At 42.5% G+C, this 26,276-nt stretch overlaps 1 protein-coding gene across 7 annotated transcripts in view; it reads right to left on the bottom strand.

The window, feature by feature from the left end:
• TTC7B (tetratricopeptide repeat domain 7B) overlaps nucleotides 1-26,276 on the bottom strand; it is a 275,379-nt gene that overhangs the window by 189,715 nt on the left and 59,388 nt on the right. For all 7 annotated transcript variants that reach the window (XM_055097944.2, XM_034938007.2, XM_034938006.3 and 4 more), the window contains one exon: nucleotides 13,831-13,961. In XM_055097944.2, the coding sequence (XP_054953919.1) occupies nucleotides 13,831-13,961 (131 nt within the window). The remainder of the gene's footprint in view (nucleotides 1-13,830; nucleotides 13,962-26,276) is intronic.

Genomic DNA, 26,276 nt, shown 5'->3' on the forward strand with positions numbered 1-26,276 from the left:
CATGTAGCTGCTACTCTTTTTTTTTTTTTTTTTTGAGACAGAGTCTTGCTCTGTCGCCCAGGCTGGAGTGCAGTGGCACAATCTCAGCTCACTGCACGCTCCGCCTCCCGGGTTCACGCCATTCTCCTGCCTCAGCCTCCCAAGTAGCTGGGACTACAGGTGCCCACCACCACACTTAGCTAATTTTTTTTTTTTTTTTGTATTTTTAGTAGAGACGGGGTTTCACCACGTTAGCCAGGATGGTCTCGATCTCCTGACCTTGTGATCTGCCTGCCTTGGCCTCCCAAAGTGCTGGGATTACAGGCGTGAGCCCCTGCGCCCGGCCTGCTGCTACTCTCTTTAAACTCACAAGTCAAAGCATTTCTCAGAGGAAAGCCTACTTGTGGCTCACGTAAAAACCAATGTTCTCCAAACATGCCGTCCACATTTGCTGAAAGTCAGCAGCTCTTCAAAAGACCCAGTTGTTTGCCAAACCCCAAACATCCTAGAGGTCTTGAAACCTTAGTCTCCAAACAGAGTGGAAGTAATTACTAGTTCCCTAACCCGCAAGCTTTGGGGAAAAGAAAGGTAGAAGGTACATGATAAACGAGACATCGAGGAATGAAACCCAGCTGGGCAACCCTTGCATGTGAACCGGATCCCAGCATCTTACAGAAATTGCCCAGCTCCGTCCTGACTTAGCCCTCAGCTCTGCACCCCTGACTCTCTGGGAGTTCCTCCTCTCTGGGAACCTCATTTCCACCCACTACAGGCTCCTCCTCCACTCATCCGTCAAGTGCCAGAGATGCACGCGGCACCATCGGAGCCACACTCCTTTCTCTCTTAGGTCTCTTGAGATGACCGCATCCATCCCTAAGAGCTTCAAAATCATCAGTATGCTGCCAACGCCCAAGTTTATAGCTGTAGTCAAGACTTTCTCTGTGAATTTCCAACTCACATATCCAACTGCTGCACTTGGAGGTCCAACACGGAAACTTTTAAAAATCATCCTTCATTTGCTTTTCAGCATAGTTTTAATTTTGACATGCCATGATTATTTTAAAGCAAAAAATTCAGTACAGCACAAAAAAGAAAATAAAAAAATCACCTCACAATTCCATCACACAAAAATAACCACAGTTAACATTTATTGAACGACAATCCAGATATCTTTGTGGACACATGTATCAAGCAGAGAAAGATAAAAATCATTTTACAAAAAAAATGAGATCATGTTATATATGCTAATTTTAAATTTAAATCATTATATTTAATTTAGTTAAATTTAACAGAAGGAACTAAAGTGTAACCAAAGTTACACTTTAGAAAGTTTGTCCCTCCTAATTATTTCTCAACTATGTCTGTGACTATCCATTTCTACTACCATTACATCATCCGAGCTGCCAGGACTTCCTGTTAGATTTCTACAACAGCCTCCTGAATGGAGTCTCCACGTCCTCTCTTGCTTCCCTATTTCCCTCACTCTCTATAAGCAGCCTGAATAATTTCTGTCACCCAAGCTGGAGGGCAGTGGCATGACCATGGCTCCCTGCAGCCTCAACCTCGCAGGCTCAAACGATCCTCCCACCTCAGCCTCCCAAGTAGCTGGGACTACAGGTGTGTGCCACCATACTCGGCTAATTGTTGTATTTTTTGTAGAGATGAGGTTTCACCATGCTGCCCAGGCTGGTCTTGAACTCCTGAGCTCAAGCAATCCAACTGCCTCGGCCTGCCAAAGTGCTGAGATTACAGGCATGAGCCACTGCGCCCGGCTCCTGAAAAATTTTTCATAATCCAGCCTGGATCATGAGCCACTGCGCCCAGCTCCTGAATAATTTTTCATAATCCAATCTGGATTATGTTGCTCTTAGGCTCCTTTTCCTCTTTCTCATCTCTCAGATATCAGCTTGCTTCTGCTTCTTGCTTCCTCCGAAGGGCCTTTTCTAACAATCAGCATAAAGGAAGTCTGCCCTATTCGCCTGCCCACAGCATCCTTTCCTATTCCTTCATTACATTTGCCATTGTTATTTCTTCACTTGATTTCTGGCTGTCTCTCTCCACTGTGCTACAAATTCCACAAAGTCAGAGGCCACGCCTATTTTGCTTACCCAGTGTCTAGTGCAGGATAAGCATTCAATATACATAGTAAATGAATAAACTTTCAAGGCCAATCATAAATGCAGAGAAAAGGCAACAGGAAAGTAACCCACTGTGTCTTAGGCACCATGTGGGTACATGGCTATCTCATGTATTCCTCCACAAAAACCCACCGAGATACACACCATTGTCCTCTCTTTACCAGAGGGGAAGCGGAGACTGCTCCACCGAGTGAGGTGCCCGAATCATGTGGCTTGGAGCTGGTGCAGAAACCCAGGTCCCCCTGACTCCACAGCCCGGCTCCTTCTCCTTCATCTGTGTCTGCTTGCAGAGCAAAGTCCAAAACACAAGGGCAGCCAGGAGGTGGCTTAAGGTTATAAATGGGAGAATGGGAAAGACGCAAGAGAAGCCTTGGAGGGACTAGCATAGCTCAGGGCTTACCCTGAAGTCTAAGCATCTTGAACTTAATCCCTTCCTCACAAAGAGCCTCCAACACATGGGCCTGGGCAGAAGCATTGTTTGGCAGTGCTGAAGCCACCACTTGTTCTGTGGATAAACACTTCCAGCGAGGAGACTGCCAACAAGCGTCCTTAACAAGCGCAGCTGGCTCTGGCAGAAGCAAGTGCCCAATGACTGAGGAAGCACGGGGAAGGGGCCGAAGATTTTAGTCAAAAGACCGAGGCGCGAGTTCTGGTTCTGACACTGCTCACCCACCATTCGCGGACTTAGGACAACACCTCTGACCTCACAGACCTTCACTGCCCTCATCTATATAATGGGGATAATAATACCTACCTCACAAGGTTGGTTTGAATTGCAAATGAGAAACTTCATGAGCAAATATTATACATTATTATACAAATATTATAATCCTTAATGGAGCTATATTAACTGCATGAACAAATATTATACATTATTGTACAAATAGTATAATCCTTAATGGAGCTATATTAAAGAGTTACCTTTAAGTAGAAACAAAATAAAAATCTTTATTTCTTAACATCGTTTTATAAATTATGGCAATAAGGCATGAGACATATAAGATGGAAAATATCAGAAAGGAGGAAACAGGCCAGGCGTGGTGGCTCATGCTTATAATCACAGCATTATGGGAGGCTGAGGTGGGTGGATTCCCCGAGCTCAGGAGTTCAAGACCAGCCTGGCCAACATGGCAAAACCCCGTCTCTACTAAAAATACAAAAACTTAGCCAGGTGTGGTGGCGCGTGCCTGTAGACCCAGCTACTCAGTAGGCTGAGGCATGAGAATTGCTTGAACCTGGGAGGCGGAGAATGCAGTGAGCCAAGATTACGCCACTGCACACCAGCCTGAGTGGCAGAGTGAGACTCTGTCTCCCCAAAAAAAAAAAAAAGAAAGGAGGAAACAATGACAAAAATCATTCCACCTCATAGATCCATAGGCTGCAATGAGCTATGATCACTATCATGCTTTGAAAAGCATCAACTCTGTTTCTATAGAAGACTTCAGTATTATGGACAATAACCACCATCCTTGCCATCCTCGACACTGCTATCCTTGTCAGCCTTCAAGATGCTGCTCAGGCATCATCTCTTCCAGGAGACATCCCTGAACTCCCACACTGGCCCAAGGCCCTTTCTGAAGCTCTCAGAGTTCTCTGAGAATTCCCACCACAGCACTCCTCCTGGCTAAGGACCTGTGTCCTCATGAGCTTCTTTTTAAATTTTTATTTATTTTATTATTTATTTATTTATTTATTTATTTTGGAGACGGAGTTTCTGTCGCCCAGGCTAGAGTACAGTGGCACGATCTCAGCTCACCGCAACCTCTGCCTCCCAGGTTCAAGTGATTCTCCTGCCTCAGCCTCCCGAGTAGCTGGGATTACAGGCATGCGCCACCACGCCCAGCTAATTTTTAAATTTTTAGTATAGACAAGATTTCACCATGTTGGCCAGGCTAGTCTTGAACTCCTGACCTCAGGTGATCCACCTGCCTCGGCCTCCCAAAGTGCTAGGATTACAGGTGTGAACCACTTAAGGGCAGGCTCTGTGACATACCCATTCTAGTGCCCCTGCAGTCAAACAGTATCCAGAACATGGAAGGCACTCAATACATGATTGTGCAAGTGAATTAAAACATCACAGGCACATTTATATGTTAAAATATAATTTCAAAAATGATCTAGGCCAGGCACGGTGGCTCACGCCTGTAATCCCAACACTTTGAGAGGCCAAGAAAGGTGGAATGCTTGAGACCAGGAGTTTGAGACCAGTCTGGGCAACATGGTGAGACCCTGGTCTCTACGAAAATGTTAAAAATTAGCCAGGTGTGGTGGTGTGTACCTGTAGTCCAAACTACTGGGGATGCTGAGGCGGAAGGATTGCTTAAGTCCAAGAGCTTGAGGTTGCAGTGAGCTATGATCACACCACTGCACTCCAGCCTGGGTGACAGAGTGAGACCTTGTCTCAAAAAAAAAAAGATCCTATTCATAAAGCAATAAAAATAGAAAAGATCTGAGAATAAAACCACCTACTGGCCAGGTGCAGTGGCTCACGCCTGTAATCTCAGCACTTTGGAAGGCCAAGGTGGGTGGATCGCTTGAGGTCAGGAGTTCGAGACCAGCCTGGGCAACACAGCGAAACCTCATCACTGTTTTTAAATATTTTTTTTAAAAAAAACGTACTAAAGTCTATAGAACAAAAAATCTTGACAAAATAGGAAGAGGGTCATAGATGACAGGAGACTAAATATAATTCTCCAAATTAATGTATGGAATTAAAAATTCAACCAAATCCCAAAAGGATTTTTCTTGAACTCAACAAAATTATTCTAAAATTTATCTGAAAGTATTAGAATGAGATAAGAACAAAGGATAATCTGAAAAATAAAAGTAATGAGTAGTTACTAATCATTTAAATGTTAAAACCTATCATAAAGAAGTGCCTATTAAACAGTGTCATGTTGGTACAACACAATTAAAAAGCCAGAATTTTATTGAATGACTAAAAATATATGACAGAAAATATGAAAAGGAAAGATCATCTTAAAGTAGCACTGAAATTTGGAAATTTGGGAAATTTTAATTGAGAAAAATTAATTTAGAGCTATATATATATATACCACAATGAACCCCAACTACATTTGGAAATTAAAAGTTTTTTGTATGTTTGTTTTTGTTTGTTTTTAAAGGTTTCTCTGTACATAGTGAAAAAATTTTTGTTTTCTGCTTTTTTAAAAAAAGGGGAGGAGGCCGGGTGCAGTGCCTGTAATCACAGCACTTTGGGAGGCCAAGGCAGGTGAATCACATGGTCAGGAGTTCGAGAGCAGCCTGGCCAACATGGTGAAACTCCGTCTCTACTAAAAATACAAAAAAATAACTGGGCGTAGTGGTGGGCACCTGTAATCCCAGCTACTTAGGAGGCTGAGGCAGGAGAATCACTTGAACCCAGGAGGCGGAGGTAGCCGTGAGCCAAGATCACTCCACTGCACTCCAGCCCTGGCAACAGAGTGAGACACCGTCTCAGAAAAAAAAGGGGGGGCGGGTGGGAAATGGGGCCAGGCTTGGTGGTTCATGCATGTAATCACAGTACTTTGGGAGACTAAGGCAGGAGGATTGCTTGAAGCCAGGAGTTCAAGACCAGCCTGGGCAATAAAAAGAGAACCTGTCTCTACAAAAAATTTAAAAATAGGCCGGGCACAGTGGCATGCGGCTGTAGTCCCAGCTAACTGGGAGGCTGGGGCAGGAGGGACAGGAGGATCTCTTGAGCCCAGGAGTTTGAGGGTGCAATGAGCTATGATCACACCACTATACTGCAGCCTGAGCAACACAGCAAGACCATGTCTCTTAAAAAAAAAAAAAAAAAATATATATATATATATATATATATATATATACACACGCACATACATATATATGGAAAATGGTTGAAAGTTATCAAATCCTAGGGAAGTTTATTCCAACATTCAAGCTTTAAAAACAGTAAAATAAAATATAATTAAAAAGATAATCAGATTCAACTATATACAGATTCAAAATTTATGAGCAACTTAAACATGGAAAATTACTGGTTAGGAAAATATTCAGAGCAAATATGATAAAGAGTTAACATACTTATGACATAGTTTATTCAAACTGTAAGAAAACAACACTTCCAAAAATTAGACAAAAAGGATAAGCAGACAAAAAAGGGTTAAACATAAAGTTACCACATGACCCAGAAATTCCACTGGTAAATATACTCAAGAAAACTGAAAACATATGTCTACACAGGAACCTGCATACAAATATTTATAGCAGCATCATTCACAATAGCCAAAAAGTAAAAGCAACCCAAATGCATATCAATTGGTGAATGGATAAATACCATGTAGCACATATCCACACAATGGCACAATTATTTAACAATGTAAAGAAACAAAGTACTGATATATGCTACTACATGAATGAATTTTCAGAACGTGATGCTATGCCAAAGAAGCCAGCCATAAAAGATCATATATTGTATGATTCTGTTTCTTTTTTTTTCTTTTTTCTTTTTTCTTTTTTTTTTTTTGAGATGGAGTCTCGCTCTGTCACCCAGGCTGGAGTGCAGTGGCACAATCTCAGCTCACTGCAACCTCCACCTGCCGGTTCAAGCAATTTTCCTGCCTCAGCCTCAGCCTCCCAAGTAGCTGGGACTACAGGTGCACACCACCACGCCCGACTAATTTTTGTATTTTTAGTAGAGACGGGATTTCACCATATTGGCCAGGCTGGTCTTGAACTCCTGATTTTGTGATCCACCCACCTTGGCCTCCCAAAGTGCTGGGATTATAGGCGTGAGCCACTGCACCCGATGTATGATTCTATTTCTATGAAATGTCCAGAATATGCAAATCTACAGAGATAGACAGCAGATTAATAGTTTCCTAGGGCTGGGGAGGCTGGACATAAAATGGGGATTGACTGCTGAGTGCAAGGTTTCTTTCTGAGGTGATGAAAATCTAGAATTAAATATTGGTGATGGTTACTGAACTCTGGAAATATGTTAAAAACCACTGTACAATTTAAATGGGTGAATTGTATGGTAACAGTAATGCTATTTTTGAGAAAAGAAAATAGAAATATAACTAGTATATGCTACTAGTAATATAACTAGTATTAAAAAAATTTCAACCTCACTGGTAATCCAAAAAATGTGAACTAAACTTGCAAGGTACCATTTTCATCTAGCAATTTCGGCAAAATAACTTTTAAACAATAGCAGCCCTGTCAAGGTTGCAAAGAAACCACTACTCTCCCATACAGCCATAGGTAGAGGAAGTTAGTAGAGGCCGGGCACGGTGGCTCATGCCTATAATCCCAGCACTTTCGGAGGCCAAGCTCTCGAATCACCTGAGGTCAGGAGTTCAAGACCAGCCTAGCCAACATGATGAAACCCTGTCTCTACTAAAAATACAAAAATTAGCCAGGTGTGGTAGCAGGCACCTGTAATCCCAGCTACTCAAGGCTTAGGCAGGAGAATCGCTTGAACCCGGGAGGCGGAGGTTGCAGTGTGCCAAGACTGCGCCATTGCACTCAAGTCTGGGAGACAAGAGCGAAACTCTGGCTCAAAAAAAAAAAAAAGAGGTTAGTATAACTTGTAGAAAGCAACTGGACACAATACATAGTAACAAGAATAGTAAAAATATCCTCACTTCTGAGAATTTGTCCTTAGGAAATAATGTGAAGCAAGAGAAAAAGCAACCCAAAGGAAGTTGGCGTGGAAGCATTATTTATAACAGCTTATACGCAACAATACGTTCATCGTATCGCAGAGGCCACACACGTGAGACCAGCTTGGGCAACACAGAGAGATCTTGTCTCTACAAAAATAAAAAAATTAGTTGGGCATGGTGGTGCGTGCCTGTGGTCCCAGCTACTTGGGAGGCTGAGGTAAGAGGATCGCTTCGGTCTGTGAGGTTAAAGCTGCAGTGAGCCAAGATTGCACCACTGCACTCCGGCCTGGGCGACAGAGCAAAACCCTGCCTCAAAACACAACAAAAAAACACAGACAGGAAATATACAAAAATTAAAATAAGCACCTGCTCTTGCCTGGTATCCAGACTCTCCCAACTCAGTTTTCACTGCGTTGTAGCCTCCTACTCCAGGCTCCCAGATAAAGGGCTCAAAGTCAGAAGTGCCTAGAGCAGAAGCACCTGGCTAGCCAGTCAGTTTCTGGACATCTCTTTAAGGAAATATTACATCAAGCTATGAACTGTCCCCTTCTGGCTTTGGCCTGAGTGAAAAGGTAGGCCTGAAACGGGAAGGAAAGGAGGAATTGGCCTTTTCTTTATTGTCTCACATTTTAAAGTCAGAAGCACAATCACCTGGCCCTCTGGAGCCACAGCCCCACCTTTCTCAGCAGCAGCACTGAGTGCTTTTCCTAGGACACCTGGTTCCAGTTCAAGACCTGCAGTAACCTGCATCTAATCCAGTTCGGAATCCAACACCTCAGCGACATCACTGCAAATCCCTCCTGCCGGGAGAACATAATCCACGCAAGGCATGGCCAGGCTGCCAGTGAACAGCCCCTTCATGAACACGGGAAGTCTAGGTGGGGCACTGTAATATTTGGGGACCTGGTGTTTCTTCTAGAAACTTTAGCACTAAAACAGCCAATAAAATGTCATGGGTACCCCATAACTTAGCATTAACTTCTTTTCTAAAATAGGGTGTAGAGAAATGAACTGTCAGCAGAAGGTCAAGTTCCACCCTGGCTCTACTCCTGCTCAACAGAGCCATAACCAGCTGGTTGGCTGATGCATGCAAAGGACAGAGACAGGATTATTTCATCTGCCAACAGCAGGGCTCATATTATGATATCCAAGGGTGAAGTCATCTTTATTCCCATCACTGCACCACTAGAAGCTCCTTGCAGGGCGGATAACTTTATTTACTGTTGGCACAATGCTGTCATCTGAAGATAAACTAATCAAGGCCATCCTATGCCATTTCTATCTGCTCTAATGTAATTTATTTGGTTAAATTATTTTACATGCTCAATTTTAGGGGTAGTTTATCTGTTATTCCCCTTCGGAAAACGAACTATCAGAGACTATTCGTAGGTGTCCCTGTGACTCTGATATAACAAGGACAACATTAAACAAATATTTGATGCACATAGCTTTCATTTATTCCCATTTTCTTGGCCCCGCCTCTGCGTCTGGAACTAGAGGGCAGAGGAACACCTGGAAAGCTCCTAGGTACTGCCTGGCACATGCTGCTGCTCTCAGCAAGGGCCACTTCTCTAGCCCCAGAAAACCAGGCAAGTCAGGCAGAATGAGCCCCGCCCCGGAAGCACACAGAAACAAACCAAGGTCAAACGACCAGGAGTGAACAGAGAAGTCCAGACACGGGGACACCAGGCAAAACGTTGTTCCACTGGCTTCAGCACAAGAAAGGGAAAAGCAAATTCTCCCAAAAAAGTTACTGCATAAACATTCCCCTGAAATTCTTTGACTTTTTTTTTTTTTTTTGAGATGGAGTCTCACTCTGTTCCCCAGGCTAGAGTGCAGTGGTGCGATCTCGGCTCACTGCAACGTCCACCTCCCGGGTTCATGCGATTCTCCTGCCTCAGTCTCCCGAGTAGCTGGTATTTATTACAGGCTCCTGCCACCATGCCTGGCTAATTTTTGTATTTTCAGTGGAGACGGGGTTTCACCTTGTTGGCCAGGCTGGTCTCGAACTCCTGACATCAGGTGATCCGCCCACCTCATCCTCCCAAAATGCTGGGATTACAGGTGTGAGCCACCACACCCGGCCTCTTTAACATTTTTAATGAAACAGTATGTTTATAATATTCCAGATTTTAACCTAAATATCTGAAATTGTCCGAGGTTAGGAAAGATTCCACAGCCAGGTGACACAGGAACAGATAAGGGCAAGAGAGCTGACATTTACTGCATGCTGACAATGTGCTGGGAGGCACATGAGTTAACCCACCTCACCTCACAGCAGCCTCATGGCAACTAGGACTGCGGTTTTACAGATGAGGATCCTGAGATACAGAGAGGCTGAGCAACTGCCCAAAGTCCCACAGCTAAAGGGGGCAAGGCCAGGGTCCCAACACTGGCAGTCACTCACCCGCAGTGCTCTGCAGCCTCCCACAGCTTCTGTCAGCTCCCTCGAGGGAAAGCCAGGTCAGTCCTCGTTCTGAAGTGTCACTGCCCTTCAGGAAACCAACAACTCAGAACATCCCAGAACATCACTGAACATCCCCACTACTAGAGAAACTCAGAGAACGGCACTCCCTCAGAAGCACAATGATGAAAAGTCACTGGTCACGACACTCCCAACTGTCTCCAAAAACCCTCCCCAAATTTTACTTTTGCTAGTGAATAAAGTTAAACGCCAGGACTAATAAATAAAAGGCCCACAGGCCCCAGCGAGCAGAAGTTTCTTCACTACAGAATGGCGGGGAAGTGACAGGGCACCATGGAGAGGCCACCTCTGCCCAGCAGAGCAAACAGGAACAGCGTGTGTGATTTCCTACCTGGCAGGGCTGATGCCAAAACAAAGCCCTATTTGCCTTGGCTTGCTCAAGGCTTTGATCAGATTCCATCCCCTTTTCTGTTTTCAATTCAACATAATTCTTACTGAGTTCAAAATTAAGTCAATTAAGTTCAACATTTAAAAAAAGAAAAAGGCCAATCAAGTATCTCTTGCATAGCACACAACTATCTTGCCACATAAAAACCTGCAAACTTTCCACCAAGCCCACTGGTCACCTAAGGAAGGTTATTCTCCTCGCTAGCCTTCTGCTTAATCAACAGTTAGTTTCTTGAGTACTTACTACAGTCAAAACAGATGTTGGGTTCATTCAATCTCTCTCATTGCTAATATCTCAGCTTGCTGAAATCTGGGGAGGTCCAAACTGGTTTTCCAAAAAAGAAAACGCCAGAGCCCGAAATTTGAAAACCAGAGCCAGAAATTTGAAAATCGTGTACCTACGCTGAGATTTAACCTTAGGCTAAAGAAGCTGCTTCCCAAATGCTACCAAAAGCTAAAGCTTACTTGGTCAAATAAAACATATTTATTGACTTTTTTTTTAAGTGCAGTGGTACAATCATAGCTCACTGCAACCTCGAACTTCTGGGCTCAAGCAATCCTCCCACCTCAGCCTCCCAAGTAGCTGGGACTACAGGCACGTGCCACCATGCCTAGCTAGTTTCATTTCGTTTCATTCGTTTCTTTCTTTCTTCCTTTCTTTCTTTTTTTTTCTTGTTTCTCTCTCTCTCCTTCCCTCCCTTCCTCCCTCCCTCCTTTCTCTTTCTCTTTCTCTCTCTCTCTTTCTCTCTTCCTTTCTTTCTTTTTTTGTAGAGACAAGGTCTCACTATGTTGACCAGGCTGATCTTAAACTTCTGGCCTCAGGTGATCCTCCTGTCTCGGCCTCTCAAAGTGCTGGGATTACAGGCATGAGCCATCACACCCAGCCTTATTGAGCACTTTCTCTAAGTAAGAGTGTGGAGAAATGTCATGCTTTTTCTTTGTTTGCAGCAGCCTGGGAGAATGAAGTGAGCCAGCACTAAGCTAGGTGTCGTGTGAGTTGAGTTCTAAAACTAGTTTTGGCCTAACTTTCTGTGTGCCTGGGCTCTCCCTTTCTAGACCTCAAGTTTCTTCTCAAAATCCAACATCCTATGATCACCATTTCCCCAAAATCAAAGAAAAGGATTTCTTTTAAATCCTACGACTATACAAGCCTCCTTGATGTTCCTGCTGAAGAACCCAGCACTGAATGGGGTGTTGTGAGTGAACATAACAGAAGTGTATTCAGATCTACCAATTCCTACATCACTACAGACACATGTAACAGATGAGCCTCCTTTCTCCCAGCCGGGAGAAGACGGCTCCAAAGTGACAGGGCTGGACAACAGTGGAGAGTAAGCAGCAAGATAGGGCCCTAAGTGGCCAGGGCTGTGTAGTCAGCTGGAACAACTCAGATGGGATAAGCAGACTTCTCGACTGCCAAGCACGGTCCATCAAGGAGGCAGACAGTGGACATAATGGAGGTTTTTAAAGGAGCCTGGATGATCATTCCTTTAAAGATCATATCGTAAATTCTGAATAACAACAACAAATTCTCTTCTCATAGCAACCTTCTGATAGAACATAATTCTGGCAAGACAGACATGTATCTTCCTGAATTCCAAGATATCTTAAACCATGGCTTATAATCCATTCTGGTTGAGGCCAGGTCAAATGTTATTCCCATCACTCTCTCCACCTCTCCTGCTGTGATTCTCACTCTAATCTCCCTGCGTCCTAAAAAGGCAATTCTGATGCATATCATATGCACCAACACACGACAACATGATTTATGAAAAAAAGTTACTTCCTGTCTGTTCATTTATAAAGTAACAAAAGCTAGGGAGACTTTGGCAGTCTCTCTCTATTCTAATCTTTACAAAAACAAGGAGCCCAGAAAATTGCTGGAAAACAAGACCTCCAATCATTTTCAAAGTCTCACAGGATTTCTAATCATTTCAAACACTCTTGTAGGGTACATCTCTGGGTCTGAAGGGGTCAATAGCAGTGTCCTTGGTGAGAACTCCAGGAAACACTGCCAGCAACAGCAACTGCTAGGAGCTATTGTTATTAATAAAAATAAGTGACATTTACCAAGAATCCAATATGTTCACGAATCTGGGCTAAGTGCCTTTATTCACAAGACCTTATGTAATCCTCACAAAAGCTTCATTAAGTAGGAACTATGATTATGTTCTTTTTACGGACGGAAAAATCGAGGCTGAGAGGTGAAGAAACAGTAAAGAGTAGAACCCAAAGATGAGAATCTGAAACAGGCATGTTGCCTCCACCTCCCTGGCCCCATCCAGCCTCCAGCCTCCAACCTCCTCTGTCTGAGGCTGCGAGCTCAGAACCCCGAGCTCACTCGTTCTCTGCTCAGAGGCCCTCTTGTCAGCTGCTCATTTCCATCACCCACACCACAGGCGAAGCACTGACGGCTGAGAGCAGACCATCCCTGATGGTCTCCGGGGATACCCGATGTACTCAGCTCGGTCCACTTCGGTCCACGTCCCCAGCAGACCTTTGCCATATCCGTCAAGGTAAGGCCTCCCAAGCCCCAGATGAACAGGTCTTGGCACAGAGTCCATACAAGTACAAATGAAGCTCAACCCATTTTATTAGGAAAACAGGGGTGGCTGGCCAGCTTCAGGGTGCTGAAGGTATGAACAGATGCACACTGTCATTTCTGCTCAGAGGATGCTAAAATGCTTCACAAACACTGAACCATCTATTTTTCTTTCTTTCTTTCTTTCTTCTTTTTATTTATGAGATGGAGTTTTGCTCAATGGCCCAGGCTAGAGTGAAGTGGTGCAATCTTGGCTCACTGCAACCTCCATCTCCTGGGTTCAAGCAATTCTCCTGCCTCAACCTCCCAAGTAGCTGAGATTATAGATGCCCGCCACCATGCCCAGCTAATTTTTGTATTTTAAGTAGAGATGGGGTTTCACCATGTTGGCCAGGCTGGTCTCAAACTCCTGACCTCAGAAGATCCACCTGCCTCAGCCTCTCAAAGTGCTAGGATTACAGGTGTGAGCCACCATGCTGGCCCAACCATCTATTTTTCATAAGCTACAGTAATCACTACCACACTCTCCTTAGCTTTAAGGAGTACAAGTAAAGCTTTGCACACAGAGACAGACAAGTTGAAAGCTTCCTAGAGATTAATCTCAGTTGTCCACTATCTGATTTGAGGGAAAAAGTTATCAGAAACAAACACGTGGTCCTCACTTACCCTTTCTATCTCTTGGAGATACAGGAGTGCGATGTCCCCTGCTTTCTCATAACAGGTGATGACATCCTGTTCCCGGTCCACATGGAGATTACTGGTAGAAGAAGAAATAGGCAGCTTCTCCAAACAAAGTCCTTAAAAAAATATCAGACACAAAAGCTGAGTGAATTTTTTTTCATAAGGCTTCATTTTTAAATATTGCTCTAGAGGGCCAGAAGATGGCTGTAGAATATCATGTTGTTTGCAAATAGACAGTTTACTTCCTCCTTTTCAATCTGGATGCTTTTTACTTCTATTGATTGCCTTATTGCACTGGCAGGAATCTCCAGTACCATGCTGAATAGAAGGGGTGACAGCAACCGCCAGCTGTGGTGGCACCTACCTGTGATCCCAGCTACTTGGGAGGCTGAGGTAGGAGGATCACTTGAGCCCAGGAGTTTGAGACTGCAGTGAGCCATGACTGCACCACTGCACTCCAGCCTGGGCAACAGATGGAGACCCTGTCTCCCAAAAAAAAAAAAAAGAAGAAGAAGAAGAAGAAGTGGTGAGAATAAATATCCCTATCTTATTCCTGATCTTAGGGAGAAAGCATTCAGTCAGAAAGCATTAAGTTTGAGATTATAAGTTTTTCTTAGACGCCCTTTACCAGGTTGAAGAAGGTGCCTTCTACACCAATTTTGCTGAGAGTTTCTATTAAGAATCAATGTTGGATTTGCTCAAATCCTTTCTCCATGTTCATTGAGATAATCATATAGCTTTTTTACTTTTAGTTTTTAAATGTGGTAAGTTACATCGACTGATCATCAAATGTTAAACCAACCTTCCTTTCCCAGCAAAAATACCACTTGGCCAGATGAATTATCCTTTTTTATATTTTTGGATTTGATTTGTTAAAATTTGCCTTCAATTTTTGTTTTTCTTTTTCTTTTTTGGAGATGTAGTCTCGCTCTGTCACCCAGGCTGGAGTGCAGCAGTGCAACCTCGGCTCACTGCAATGTGCACCTCCTGAGTTCAAGCGATTCTCGTGTCTCAGCCTCCCAAGTAGCTGGGACTACGGGCGCATTCCACCACACCTGGCCAATTATTTTATTTTATTTTTTTTTAGTAGAGATGGGGTTTCACCATGTTGGCCAGTCTGGTCTCGAACTCCTGACCTCAGGTGATCTGCCCGACTCAGCCTCCCAAAGTGCTGGGATTACAGGTGTGAGCCACTGTGCCTGGCCTCAAATTTTGTCATTTATGTTTCTGAGGAATATTTGCCTAAAGTTTCCTTGAAATGCCTGCGTATCTGGTTTTGATATTAGGTAAATACCAACCTCATAAAATGAGAAATATTCCCTCTCCTTCGATTTTCTGAGAGTGTTTGTGTAGAATTGATATTATTTTGTCCTTAAATGTTTGATAGAATTCACCAGTAAAGCCATCTGGACCTGGAGTTTTCTTTATGAGCAGCTTTTCAATTACAAATTCTATTTCTTTGATATAGGGTCATTCAGATTATCTCTTTCTTCTTGAGTAAGCTTCAGTAGTTTATATCTTCCAAATAGTTTGTCCATTTCTTTTGAGTTGTCAAATTTATTGGTATAGAACTGTCCATAATATTCTAAAATCCTTTAGTACCTGTAGAATCTTTAGTAGATGGCACCTCTCTCATTCCTGATAATTGGCAATTTCTATCTTTTCTTCCTGATATCAGAGGTTTATCAATTTTACTGAAATTCTCAGTAAAGATTTCTTGATTTCATTGACTTTGGTTTCACTGATTTTTCTCTATCCTTCTTCTGTTTTCGATTTCATTTATTTCCACTCTGATCTTTATTATGTCCTTTCTTCTGAATACATTGGGCTTTATTTCCACTTCCTATTCTAGTTTCTTGAGGTGGAAATTATTAATTTTGGACCTTTTTATTTCCTAATATAGGTATTTAGTGTCAGCAATTTCTCCATAAGGTCTGCTTTAGCAGCATCCTACAAATTTTGATATTCAGTTCACAATATTTTCTAATTTAACTTTTGCTTTCTTCTTTAGAAGTGTGTTATTTAGTTTCCAAATATTTGGGAGTTTTCCAAAGGTCTTTCTTTTACTGATTTCCAAGTTAATTCCATCATGATCTGTGCAGTAAAGGGCTGACTTAGAGCCTTGGGATGTTCAAACCCTGTACATTCCAAAGGAAGGACTGGCCTTTACCAGTTCCTGGGAGAAAAACTCTTAAGCCCTCAGAATATCCTACCTGACAAGTGTCTTTGTTTATTTGGGGCCTTGAGCCGTACCAGATAGTTTATGCTAACAATGTTATTTACGGCAGAGGACTAGGGCCATGCTATATCAGTCTGATCTCTGCAGGGGCTGGAGACTGACTGAGGTCAGTAACATGGGTGCTCCATGCCTATGTGACTGACCCCTAACAAAATCCCTAGGCACCAAGGTAGCTCAGGTAATCTTCCTTGATTGGCAATATTTCAAAATTACTGTCACACTCCGTTGCAGGGAGAATTAAGCACTGTCCATAGGACTCGACTGGGAGAAGAAAACTGGAAGCTTGAGCCTGGTCTCTCCTGAATTCTGCCCTATGTGCCTTTTTGCTTTTACTGATTGCAATCTGTATCCATTTGCTGTAATAAACTGTAACCATGAGTATAACAGCTTTTCTAAGCTATGGGAGTCTTTCCAGTATATCAATGCCTGATGGTAGTCTTGAGGACCTCTGACACAGTCCAGAGAACACACTCGAAGTCTCCTAATTTTGTTAAAACTTGTTTCTGACCCTGTATATGGTCAATCTTGGAAAATGTTACATTTGAAAAGAATGTGACTCTGTTGTTGTTGGGTGGAATGTCATATAAATGTCGATTAGGTCAAGCTGGTATATTGTGTTGTCCCAAGGCATCTATATCCTTACCAATCATCTGTCCACTTGCTTTATCATTTATTGAAACATGGATATTGCAATCCCCAAGCATAACTGTGCATTTGCCTATTTCTCCTTGAAGTGCTATCAGTTTTTGTTTCATGTATTTTAGAACTCTGTTATTAAGATCATAAACCTTTGGAACTGTTATATTCTTTTGATGGATTGACATCATTGCTCTAAAACCTGCTTCGTCTGATATTAATATAGATACTACAGCCTTCAATTGATTAGTGTTAGCATGGTAAATTTTTTCATCCCTTTACTTTTAATCTATTGTGTCTTGGTATTTAAAGTGTATTTCTTGTAGACAACAGAGTTGAGTTTTGCTTATTTTTTCCAATCTGACAATCTCTAACTTTTAAATAGGGTATTTAAATCATTTATATTTAATGTAATTTTTTAAACAGATAGGTTTAAATCTACCACTTTGCTGTTTGTTTTTTATTTGTCCCATCTGTTCTATTTTTCCTTTTTCTCCTTTTCTTCTGTCATCTATTTGAGTATTTTTACATTTTATTTTACTTATTGGCTTAGTCACTAAAATTTTTATTTTCCATATCAGTGATTGCTTCAAGGTTTAATTTGGCATAGTCTACTTTGTTTTGTTTGTTTGGGACAGAGTCTCACTCTGTTGCCCAGGCTGGAGTACAGTGGGGCGATCTTGGCTCACTGCAACCTCCACCTCCTGGGTTCAAGCGATTCTCGTGCCTCAGCCTCCCAGTAGCTGGGACTACAGGTACACACCACCACACACGGCTAATTTTTTTTTTTAGTAGAGACATGGTTTCACAATGTTGGCCAGTCTGGTCTCGAACTCCTGACCTCAAGTGATCCGCCCATGGTGGCCTCCCAAAGTGCTGGGATTACAGGCTTGAGCCACCATGCCCAGCCCCTATTTTAAATGATATTATACTACTTCACATATATATAGTATAAGACCTTTACAATTACATACTTCCGTTTCTCCCCTCCCAGCCTTTATTATCTTATGTACATTTTACTTTTACACAGGTTAAAAACCTTACCCTATGTGGTTATTATTTTTGTTTAGTCAATTTTTTTAACATTTAGATCATAAGGAAAAATTCTTGTATATTCACCAAATTATAATTTCCAGATCTCTTTGTTCTTTTGTGTAAATTCATATTTCCTCCTGGTATCAACATTTCTTGTGGGGTAGTTCTGCTCCTGCTGATTTCTTTCAGCTACTATCTGCCTTGAAAATACTTAATTTAGCTCTAATTTTAGAGAGAAATTTCACAGAGTATGGAATTCAGGTTAACAGTTTGCTTTTTTCCCCCTCCATTACTCTCAAAGGTGCTGCTTCACTGTATTCTCACTTGCATGGTTTCTGACAATAATTCTACTATCACCCTTATGTTTGTTCATTTGTATATAATATGTCTTTTTTCCTGGCTGCTTTTAAGATTTTATCTTTATCACTGGTTGTGAGTAATTTAGATTATGAAGTGCTTGGGTTTTGTTGAGCTTCCTGGAACTGATGATTTATAGTTTCCATAAAATTTGAAAAAAAACCAGCCATTTTATCTTCAAAAATGTTTATGTCACCCTCCTCCTTCCTTAGGGGACTTTACGCACATATTAGGCCATGTGAAGTTGTCCTACAGATCACTTATGGTCTTTCCACTTAAAATATAATAATTTTTCTTTCTTTTTTTTTTTTTTTTGAGACAGAGTTTCGCTCTTGTTGCCCAGGCTGAAGTGCAATGGCGCAATCTCAGCTCACTGCAACCTCTGCCTCCCAGGTTCAAGCGATTCTCCTGCCTCAGCCTCCCGAGTAGCTGGGATTGCAGGCATGCACCACCACACCTGGCTAATTTTGTATTTTTAGCAGAGGTGGGGTTTCTCCATGTTGGTCAGGCTGGTCTCAAACTCCTCAACTCAGGCAATCCACCTGCCTCGGCCTCCCAAAGTGCTGGGATTACAGGCATGAGCCCCGCGCCTGGCCAATAATAATAATTTTTCTTTCTTTCATTTTGGATAATTTCTATTGCTATGTCTTCAAGTTCACTAATCTTTTCTTTTGCAATGTCTAATCTGCCATTAATCACATCCAGTGTACTTTTCATATCAGACATGGTAGTTTTCATCTCTAGAAATTTGATGTAGGTCTATTTTTATCATCCACGTCTCTACTAAACTTTCTGAAATGAGGAATATGGTTCTAATAACTTTCAATGGCCCTCCAGCCTAGGTGCTCAATATTCATTCTCTTTCCAGTTAGCGCCAATGTTGTTTATGCAATTGAAAATAATCAATAAGTAGCCTCTCTCTAGTGTGAACTGTTATAACCTCTTGACATTTTCATTGGAAGAGAATATAAATAAAATGAACAAATTCACCATTTGCCAGAATAGTTCCAAAGCTACTCAAAAGCAAATCGCAGATTTGGAAGCATTACCTTCCCAAATATGCTTTAAGTGCTCACTTGTGCAAAACTAAAACCACCAAAAACAACACAAAGAGATAGATCATTTCATAGTCTGCCTTCTGCTTATATGAAAAGCAAGAATATTGTACAAGTTGATATCAGGGATTTAATATTTAAAAAAACTAATTCCCCAGAGTATGTCAAAGGGTCAGGAAAAATTGAGTGCACTTTTAGGCATTTTGTACTGCTTCAGGCTGGACTCTGACCACTAATGCTCATGAAAATGACCAAGGCTCTCAGAGACCTGCCAAGCCAGTGAATCAAAGAAAGGCCAAATCCAGTTCAACATAATTTTACTATCATCTATATTTTATCGTGTTCTAAAATACTTGAAAACCAATCATCTAGGGCAGCAATCCACAGTCATGTATGGTCAGTAAGAAGATTCAAACCAGCTACACAACTTAATCCTCCACAGTGAGGAGAAACTAGTGTTTCCTGTGGGTTCATGTTCTAATTAGGCAGGTATGTGGACACTCAAAGTCTGAGCTGGCAAATTGATTCCTAGCAATAAGTCCATTCTTGAGCAGAAGGCCCTTTAAGGTATTACATTAATTAAGTATTGTTCCTTTCCCTCTCCCACATGCTATGGCATTTATTCCATGTACACATTTATTCCATGGACACATCTCAGAGCAATGGCAGAGTCTTGATTTATCACAGTGAGTTTGTGCCTATGCAGCTCAGTTCCAGAAAATTTAGCTCTCTGTCAGAAGCTATTTACAGGCCCTCTGGACTGGTCTATAAATTTTCGAGTGTCCAGGATCATATCAACACTGTCTGAGAAGCAAAGTCCTGAGGTCATCGACAAAATTGGTCCCCATTAAAATGTCAGATGATGTACTGTCAATTTGGGAAGCTATCATCAATAATGTTCTTACTTATTTTCTTTTTTCCAGAGACATGCATGACAAAAATAAGTGAAAAGCAGACTTGAAAAATAGTGGTATGACAGCAATGCCTAGTAAACATCTCAATAAGATCTACATCTCCAAAGTTAAAGTGATGTACAAAAAGGGTGGAAATTCAGTACTTTCTCACCAACCATGACCAGCTGTAAAGCATGAGTGCTAAAAGTGGCTGACTGAGTTGTGTGATTTAAAGAACAATGAATTGCCACGCAACCCAAAATTTATCTCCCTGCCACACAAGAGTGCTCCCACAGATAAACTCACTTCTGAAATGCCCTTTCTAAGAAGAGTAACACCTTTTACTTTATTTTTAAGAGATAGGGTTTTACTCTGTCTACCAGGCTGGAGTACAGTGGCATAATCACAGCTCACTGCATCCTTGAATTCCTGGGCTCAAAGCAATCCTCCCTCCTCAGCCTCCTGAATAGCTGGGACTACAGGTGCGTGCCACCACACCTTGCTAATTTCTTTTTATTTATTTATTTATTTTTATTTTTTATTTTATTTTTTTGTAGAGACAGTGTCTCACTGTGTTGTCCAAGCTGGTCTCAAACTCCTGACCTCAAGAGATCCTCCTGCCTTGGCCTCCCAAAGTGTTGGGATTATAGACATAAGCCACTGGCCCCAGCCTAGGTAACACATTTTAAATAAATTAATGATGATAAAACTATAATTACACTTGCTTTCAAACCCCTTCCATGTGCCTGTTTGGTCCTGTTCAATAGGTACTATTCTCCTCTCTGTCTCGTGGGAAAAGAATGAGAGTCTCAGAAAAGTTAAGTGACTTGCCCAAGGCCCATGCAGGAGTCAGAAGTGGAAGCCCCTTATAAGGGAGCCCATTAGCTGGGGCCAATGCATCTGCTCTGGGTAATGTCCTAGAGGGGCAACAAGGACTGCTGAGTGCACAGGGTGGAGTGTGGAAAGCAAAGGTGCTAGACAGAAGCCAGTAGACCAATGGGACATCACACGGGGAGGGGTGCTGGGCAGCTAGCTGAGAAGCAGGCTGAGGACCCTCCATACTTTTAAAAGCTCAAACATGCCCAGTCTCTGAACTGTTCTATGTAGATGTAACTAACAGAATATAGTATAACAAACCGGACTCTCCACTCCTTGCTTCCTTTCACATCAAGATTAAGGGCCAGGTGCAGTGGCTCATGCCTGTAATCTTAGCACTTTGGGAGGCCAAGGTGGGAGCATTGCTTGAGCCCAAGAGTTCAAGACCAGCCTGCCTAACATAGTGAGACCCCATCTCTACAAAAAATTTAATTAAAAAAAAGAAAGATTCAGGCTCAATACCTCTGACAGGGAGCTATTTTCTCTCCCCAAGGCCTGTAGATTCTCTGGAAGTTTGGCTGAGGACGTGGAGAAAGCTACACATCTCACTGCCTGAAAATTCAGTGATCGTTGAGGGGTTAGCACCCCAAATTCTTTCAGGTCTGTCTAGATTTGAGATCCCTTAGCTAGGAGCCTTATCTGGGTATGTAAGACTTCGGTTTCAATAATAATAAAGGTTGATTTATCAAAGCCCTACTCAGCACCCAGCACTATGCCTGGGATATGACAGGCACTATTTCTAATTCCCACAGCCACCCTGAGAGGAAGGTGTTAACACCACCTTATAGATAAGACTGAATTAAGGGCTCCACAGCTAGTAAATGATAAAGCCAGGTTCCGACCCCTGGTGTATCTGACTACAAAGTGTTGCTCACAATCTCCTGTCTCACTGAGCTGTTGACAGCAGCCTATTCAGTGTTCAATAACAGCAATGACAACAAAAATGAATTTCAAATTGAAAAGGCAAGAAATCAAAGTCTAGAACTTTAGGGTGCTGATTTTCTTTCCTACCAAGAACTGCATCACCCTAGGCAATTCCCCAGATCGCTGGGCCTCCTATTCTTTGTCTGTGTCATGAAGAGTTGAACTACTGAGATACTGCCTTGAGCTGTACAAGTCTAAGAGACTAACAGCTAAAACAAATATTTTGATTTTTTTGAACTGCATTTAAATGGACAGGAAATTAATTTCTTATAAAGTTATGTAATGCAAGAAAAGACTATAAAATATAATGACATGAACTATGTACTATAACTCTAGGCACTGCTTCCTCATTTATCTCAACCACATCTCTGGAAGCCGGGCCTGGGACAGGTACACCCTGATGCTTTGCCGTAACATGACCCACAGGGGTGTTTATAACTGAAAGTACCAGAAAGCCTTTATTATAATGGTAAGTTTCTGACAACCCAGCCCCATGGTATAGCCTTCAAAGGTGATAAGACAATGTCCAAGGGTCTCAATTTCCAAGGCTGAAAAGAGACTCAGGAAAAGAGATTCAAGAGACACAAAGCAAAGCCTTGGCAAGGGCAGCCCCGATGGCTGGTCTTGTGTTCTTGCCTCTATAAAGGCTGGGCTCCCACAGGTGTCAGATAGACTTAGCTCAATAGGAGGACAAGGCCCTGTGCAGGGGTGTAGAGGGGAGGAGAAGATGCCAATGGAAACCACCAAGTGCTGGGGGGAAGCAGAGGGACAGGGACGCCGGCCTGGATCCCCTGTGAGGTCCCTGTCAATCCAGAGCATCTATGATTTTGGGAAGTCTCTTGGCTGGGAGCCACAGTTGGTCCCTTCTGAGTGCTTTCCTGAATTGCTGTTTTCCTGCCAGAGATAGCATATCCTTCTTAGGAGGTGTGCACACAGGTACACACACAAACACACACACATCCCTCATAAAAGAAGAGGATGCCAGCCTTGGATTAGACATTCCCCTGCTAGAGCAGATGGTCTTTCAATGTCCCTTCCGGCTCCACAATTCTGTGAGCAAATGAGATGCTAGCTCAACCTGAAATGCTCACTAACTGAGAGTTTGCAACTTGAATTTATGCTCTTTCAGTCTCTATTTAGTAACCCTATAATAGTAATAAAGATAACATGTATTGGGTGCTAGTTACATGTCAGATACTGTTCTCAGAGTTTGCGATAATTCATCTATAAATGCTATGAGGGAACCCTGTGTGAAAACCCTACGAGGGGGGATTTACTATAATCTCCACATTGGAGATAAGGAAACTAGGGCTCTAGTCTGTCAAGTAACTCACCCAAGAGTGTACAACTGGTAAGTAAGTGGCAGAGCTAGGATTCCAACCCAGACAGCCTAACTCCTGAGTTCTCATTCTCAGCCTCTACCTCACACTCTCGTCTCTATGATGTATCTGTCTTTATACGTAAAGCAGTACAGCAGAGTAGCTAAGACTGTGGGATCTGAAGCCAGACGCCTTGCTTTCTAATCCACAGCTGATTTTATATGCAAAAATGCTAAGTGTTTAGAACAGTGCCTGGCATATAGCAGACACACAGAAAACAGTAACTCTGATTATTATTATTTATTACCTCACTATTAGATTTAGGCAACAGTAGGCTGGAAAGTCTCCAAGTAGAAGAATTGTATTTGTTTATTATATTACTTTTGTATATATTAAATAACAGCTTGATTGAGATATTATTCACATACCATAAAATTCACCCATTAAAAGTGTACAGTTCGGTGGTTTTAGTATGTTCACATAGTCGCCACTAGCTAATTCCAGAACATTTTCATCACCCCTTGAAAAGCCCCATCTCTATCAGCAGTTCCTCCCCATTCTACCCTTCTCCCAGCCCCCGGGAACCGCCAATCTGCTTTCTGTCTGTCTGTATTTGCCTCTTCTGGATGGTTCACATAAATGAAATCATAAGGTATGTGATCTTTCATATGTGGCTTCTTTGACTTAGCATAATGTTTTCAAGATTCATAGCTGTTATAACAAATATCAGAACTTCATTCTTTTTTTTCAATTGAGGTGAAATTCACATAACATGAAATTAATCATTTTAAACTGATCACTTCAGTAGCATTTAGCAGATTCACAGTATTACACAACTATGCCCTCTGTCTAACTCAAAACCTTCATTCCTTTCTATTGCCAAATAATATTCCATTATACGGATATACCACTTTCTATTTACGCATTCATCAGCTGATGAACAATGGGGCTGTCTCCACTTTGGGGATGTATGAAGAATGCTGCTATGAGCATTGAGGTATTGGCTCTTGTGTGGGCACACATTTCCAATTCTCTTAGATATATACCTAGGGATGGAATTAGACATATACCTAGGGTGGACCACGTGGTAACCTGTCTTGTTATATTATTTTTCATCTTTCTTCTAAAAATCACCTCTACTATGTAACTGCTGAACTGCTGGGTCAAATATTAAGAGTGACAATGCAGAGCTGGGCACAGTGGCTCATGCCTGTAACCCTAGTGTTTTGGGAGGTCAAGGCAAGAGGATTACTTGGGGCCAGGAGTTTGAGACCAGCCTGGGCAACATAGTGAGACCTCATCTTTAAAAGAAATAATAATTTTTTTTTTTGTATTAGCTGTGCATGGTAGTGCACACATGTAGTCCCAGCTACTCAAGAGGCTGAGATGGGAGGATCACTTGAGCCCAGGAGTTCAAGATTACAGTGAGCCATGATCACGCCACTGCACTCCAGCCTGGGCAAAAGAGCAAGAACCTGTCACTAAAAAAACAAAAAAACAAACAAACAAAAAAAAACAAGAAAATGTCTGGGCTTCTGACAGACCTGGATGCAAACCCTTGCTTCTCCATTTACCAGCTCTGTGATTCACAGCAAGCTACTTAACATCACACAGCCTCTGTTCCTCATCAAGCAAATGAGCAAAATAGCACTTGTTTCAACTGACTGTTAGAAGGCTCGGCCCAGGGCCTGGCATGCAGTAAATACTCGATAAGTACTCTTCTCATTATATGTCTTTCCTGGGACAATGATAATCCTCCTCAATTTGTTTTGAGGGGTAGCTGAAAAATGCAGAAAAGCATCAAGAAGACAATAACAACCACCCATATTCCCACCGTTCAAAATCAAACACAGTTCACATTTTGGCACAGAGCCACAACCTTACTAACACATGGTGCCTTGTAATTTTGGTCTTGGTTCTAGTTTCCTTCCTAAGAAGAGGGGACTCATCACTGGTGTGATGAGTAAGTGTAGCCTCTGAGGTCCCCAACTATAGCAAGGAGTGAGAGCAGCCAGTGAACAGGAGTCCTGTGCTTGCTCCATTCCACAAATTCTCACTAGGCACCAACTGCGGGCAGCACTCTGGGCTAGGGGTGGGCTTCACAGAACAGGACTCTGCCCTTAAGAAATCTCTTTGTCCTTGAGAAATTTCACCTCTAGTGGAAGAGAAAGATGTTTTATTTTATTTTCTTCTTTTTTGTGTGTGTGTTTTTTTGTTTTTTTGTTTTTTTGAGACAGTTTCAGTCTTGTCACCTAGGCTGGAGTGCAATGGCGCGATCTCGGCTCACTGCAACTTCCGCCTTCCGGGTTCAAGCGATTCTCCTGCCTCAGCCTCCCGAGTAGCTGGGACTACAGGCGTGCGCCACCACGCCCAGCTAATTTTTTGTATTTTTAGTAGAAACGGGGTTTCACCATGTTAGCCAGGCTGGTCTCAAACTCCTGACCTCAGGTGATCTGCCTGCCTCGGCCTCCCAAAGTGCTGGGATTACAGGTGTGAGCCACCACGCCTGGCCGAGAAATGTTTTCAAAACAATGTTAAAAATGCAGTGACTGAGACAGACATGGTGTCACGGAAGAATTAAGAACAAGCACCTCAGCCAACCTGAACTAAAGCTCCAGCCCTCTGAGCTTCCTCTGGACTCTCTAAGTCCCTGCTTGCTTCCAAAAAGAGAACCAATGAGGAGCCGACTAACACAAGCAACATTAAATATGAATATGGGTCAGTGGCAATAAAAGGGTTCTTACTCTTCTTACACTGTCTAAATATAAACAGGAAGCTTTGACCAGCAACCTGAGATGAGCGGCCACATGCAATACACCCATCTAGCCGCCCACCATGAGCAGAATCCAGAATGGGAAGAGGCAGAAGAGATCATGGAGTCAGAGACAGTTAGCAGAAGGCTTAACGTGGTGGATCTCCACCAGGCATGGCCCCACAGCGCCCCCTCACAACCCCTACTCCCACATCTCTGGGTTTCCTACATAGGCAAAAGAAAGCACCCCGGAAAGCTCCCCTGAACCACCCCGTTCCCTCCACTCATGGACTTTTCTATAAAACTACTTGTTTCACTGCACCCGAAGTGATCTCAATGTTTCCA

Source organism: Pan paniscus, chromosome 15 (genome assembly GCF_029289425.2).
Source record: "Pan paniscus chromosome 15, NHGRI_mPanPan1-v2.0_pri, whole genome shotgun sequence".
In the NCBI taxonomy this organism is placed as follows: domain Eukaryota; kingdom Metazoa; phylum Chordata; class Mammalia; order Primates; family Hominidae; genus Pan; species Pan paniscus.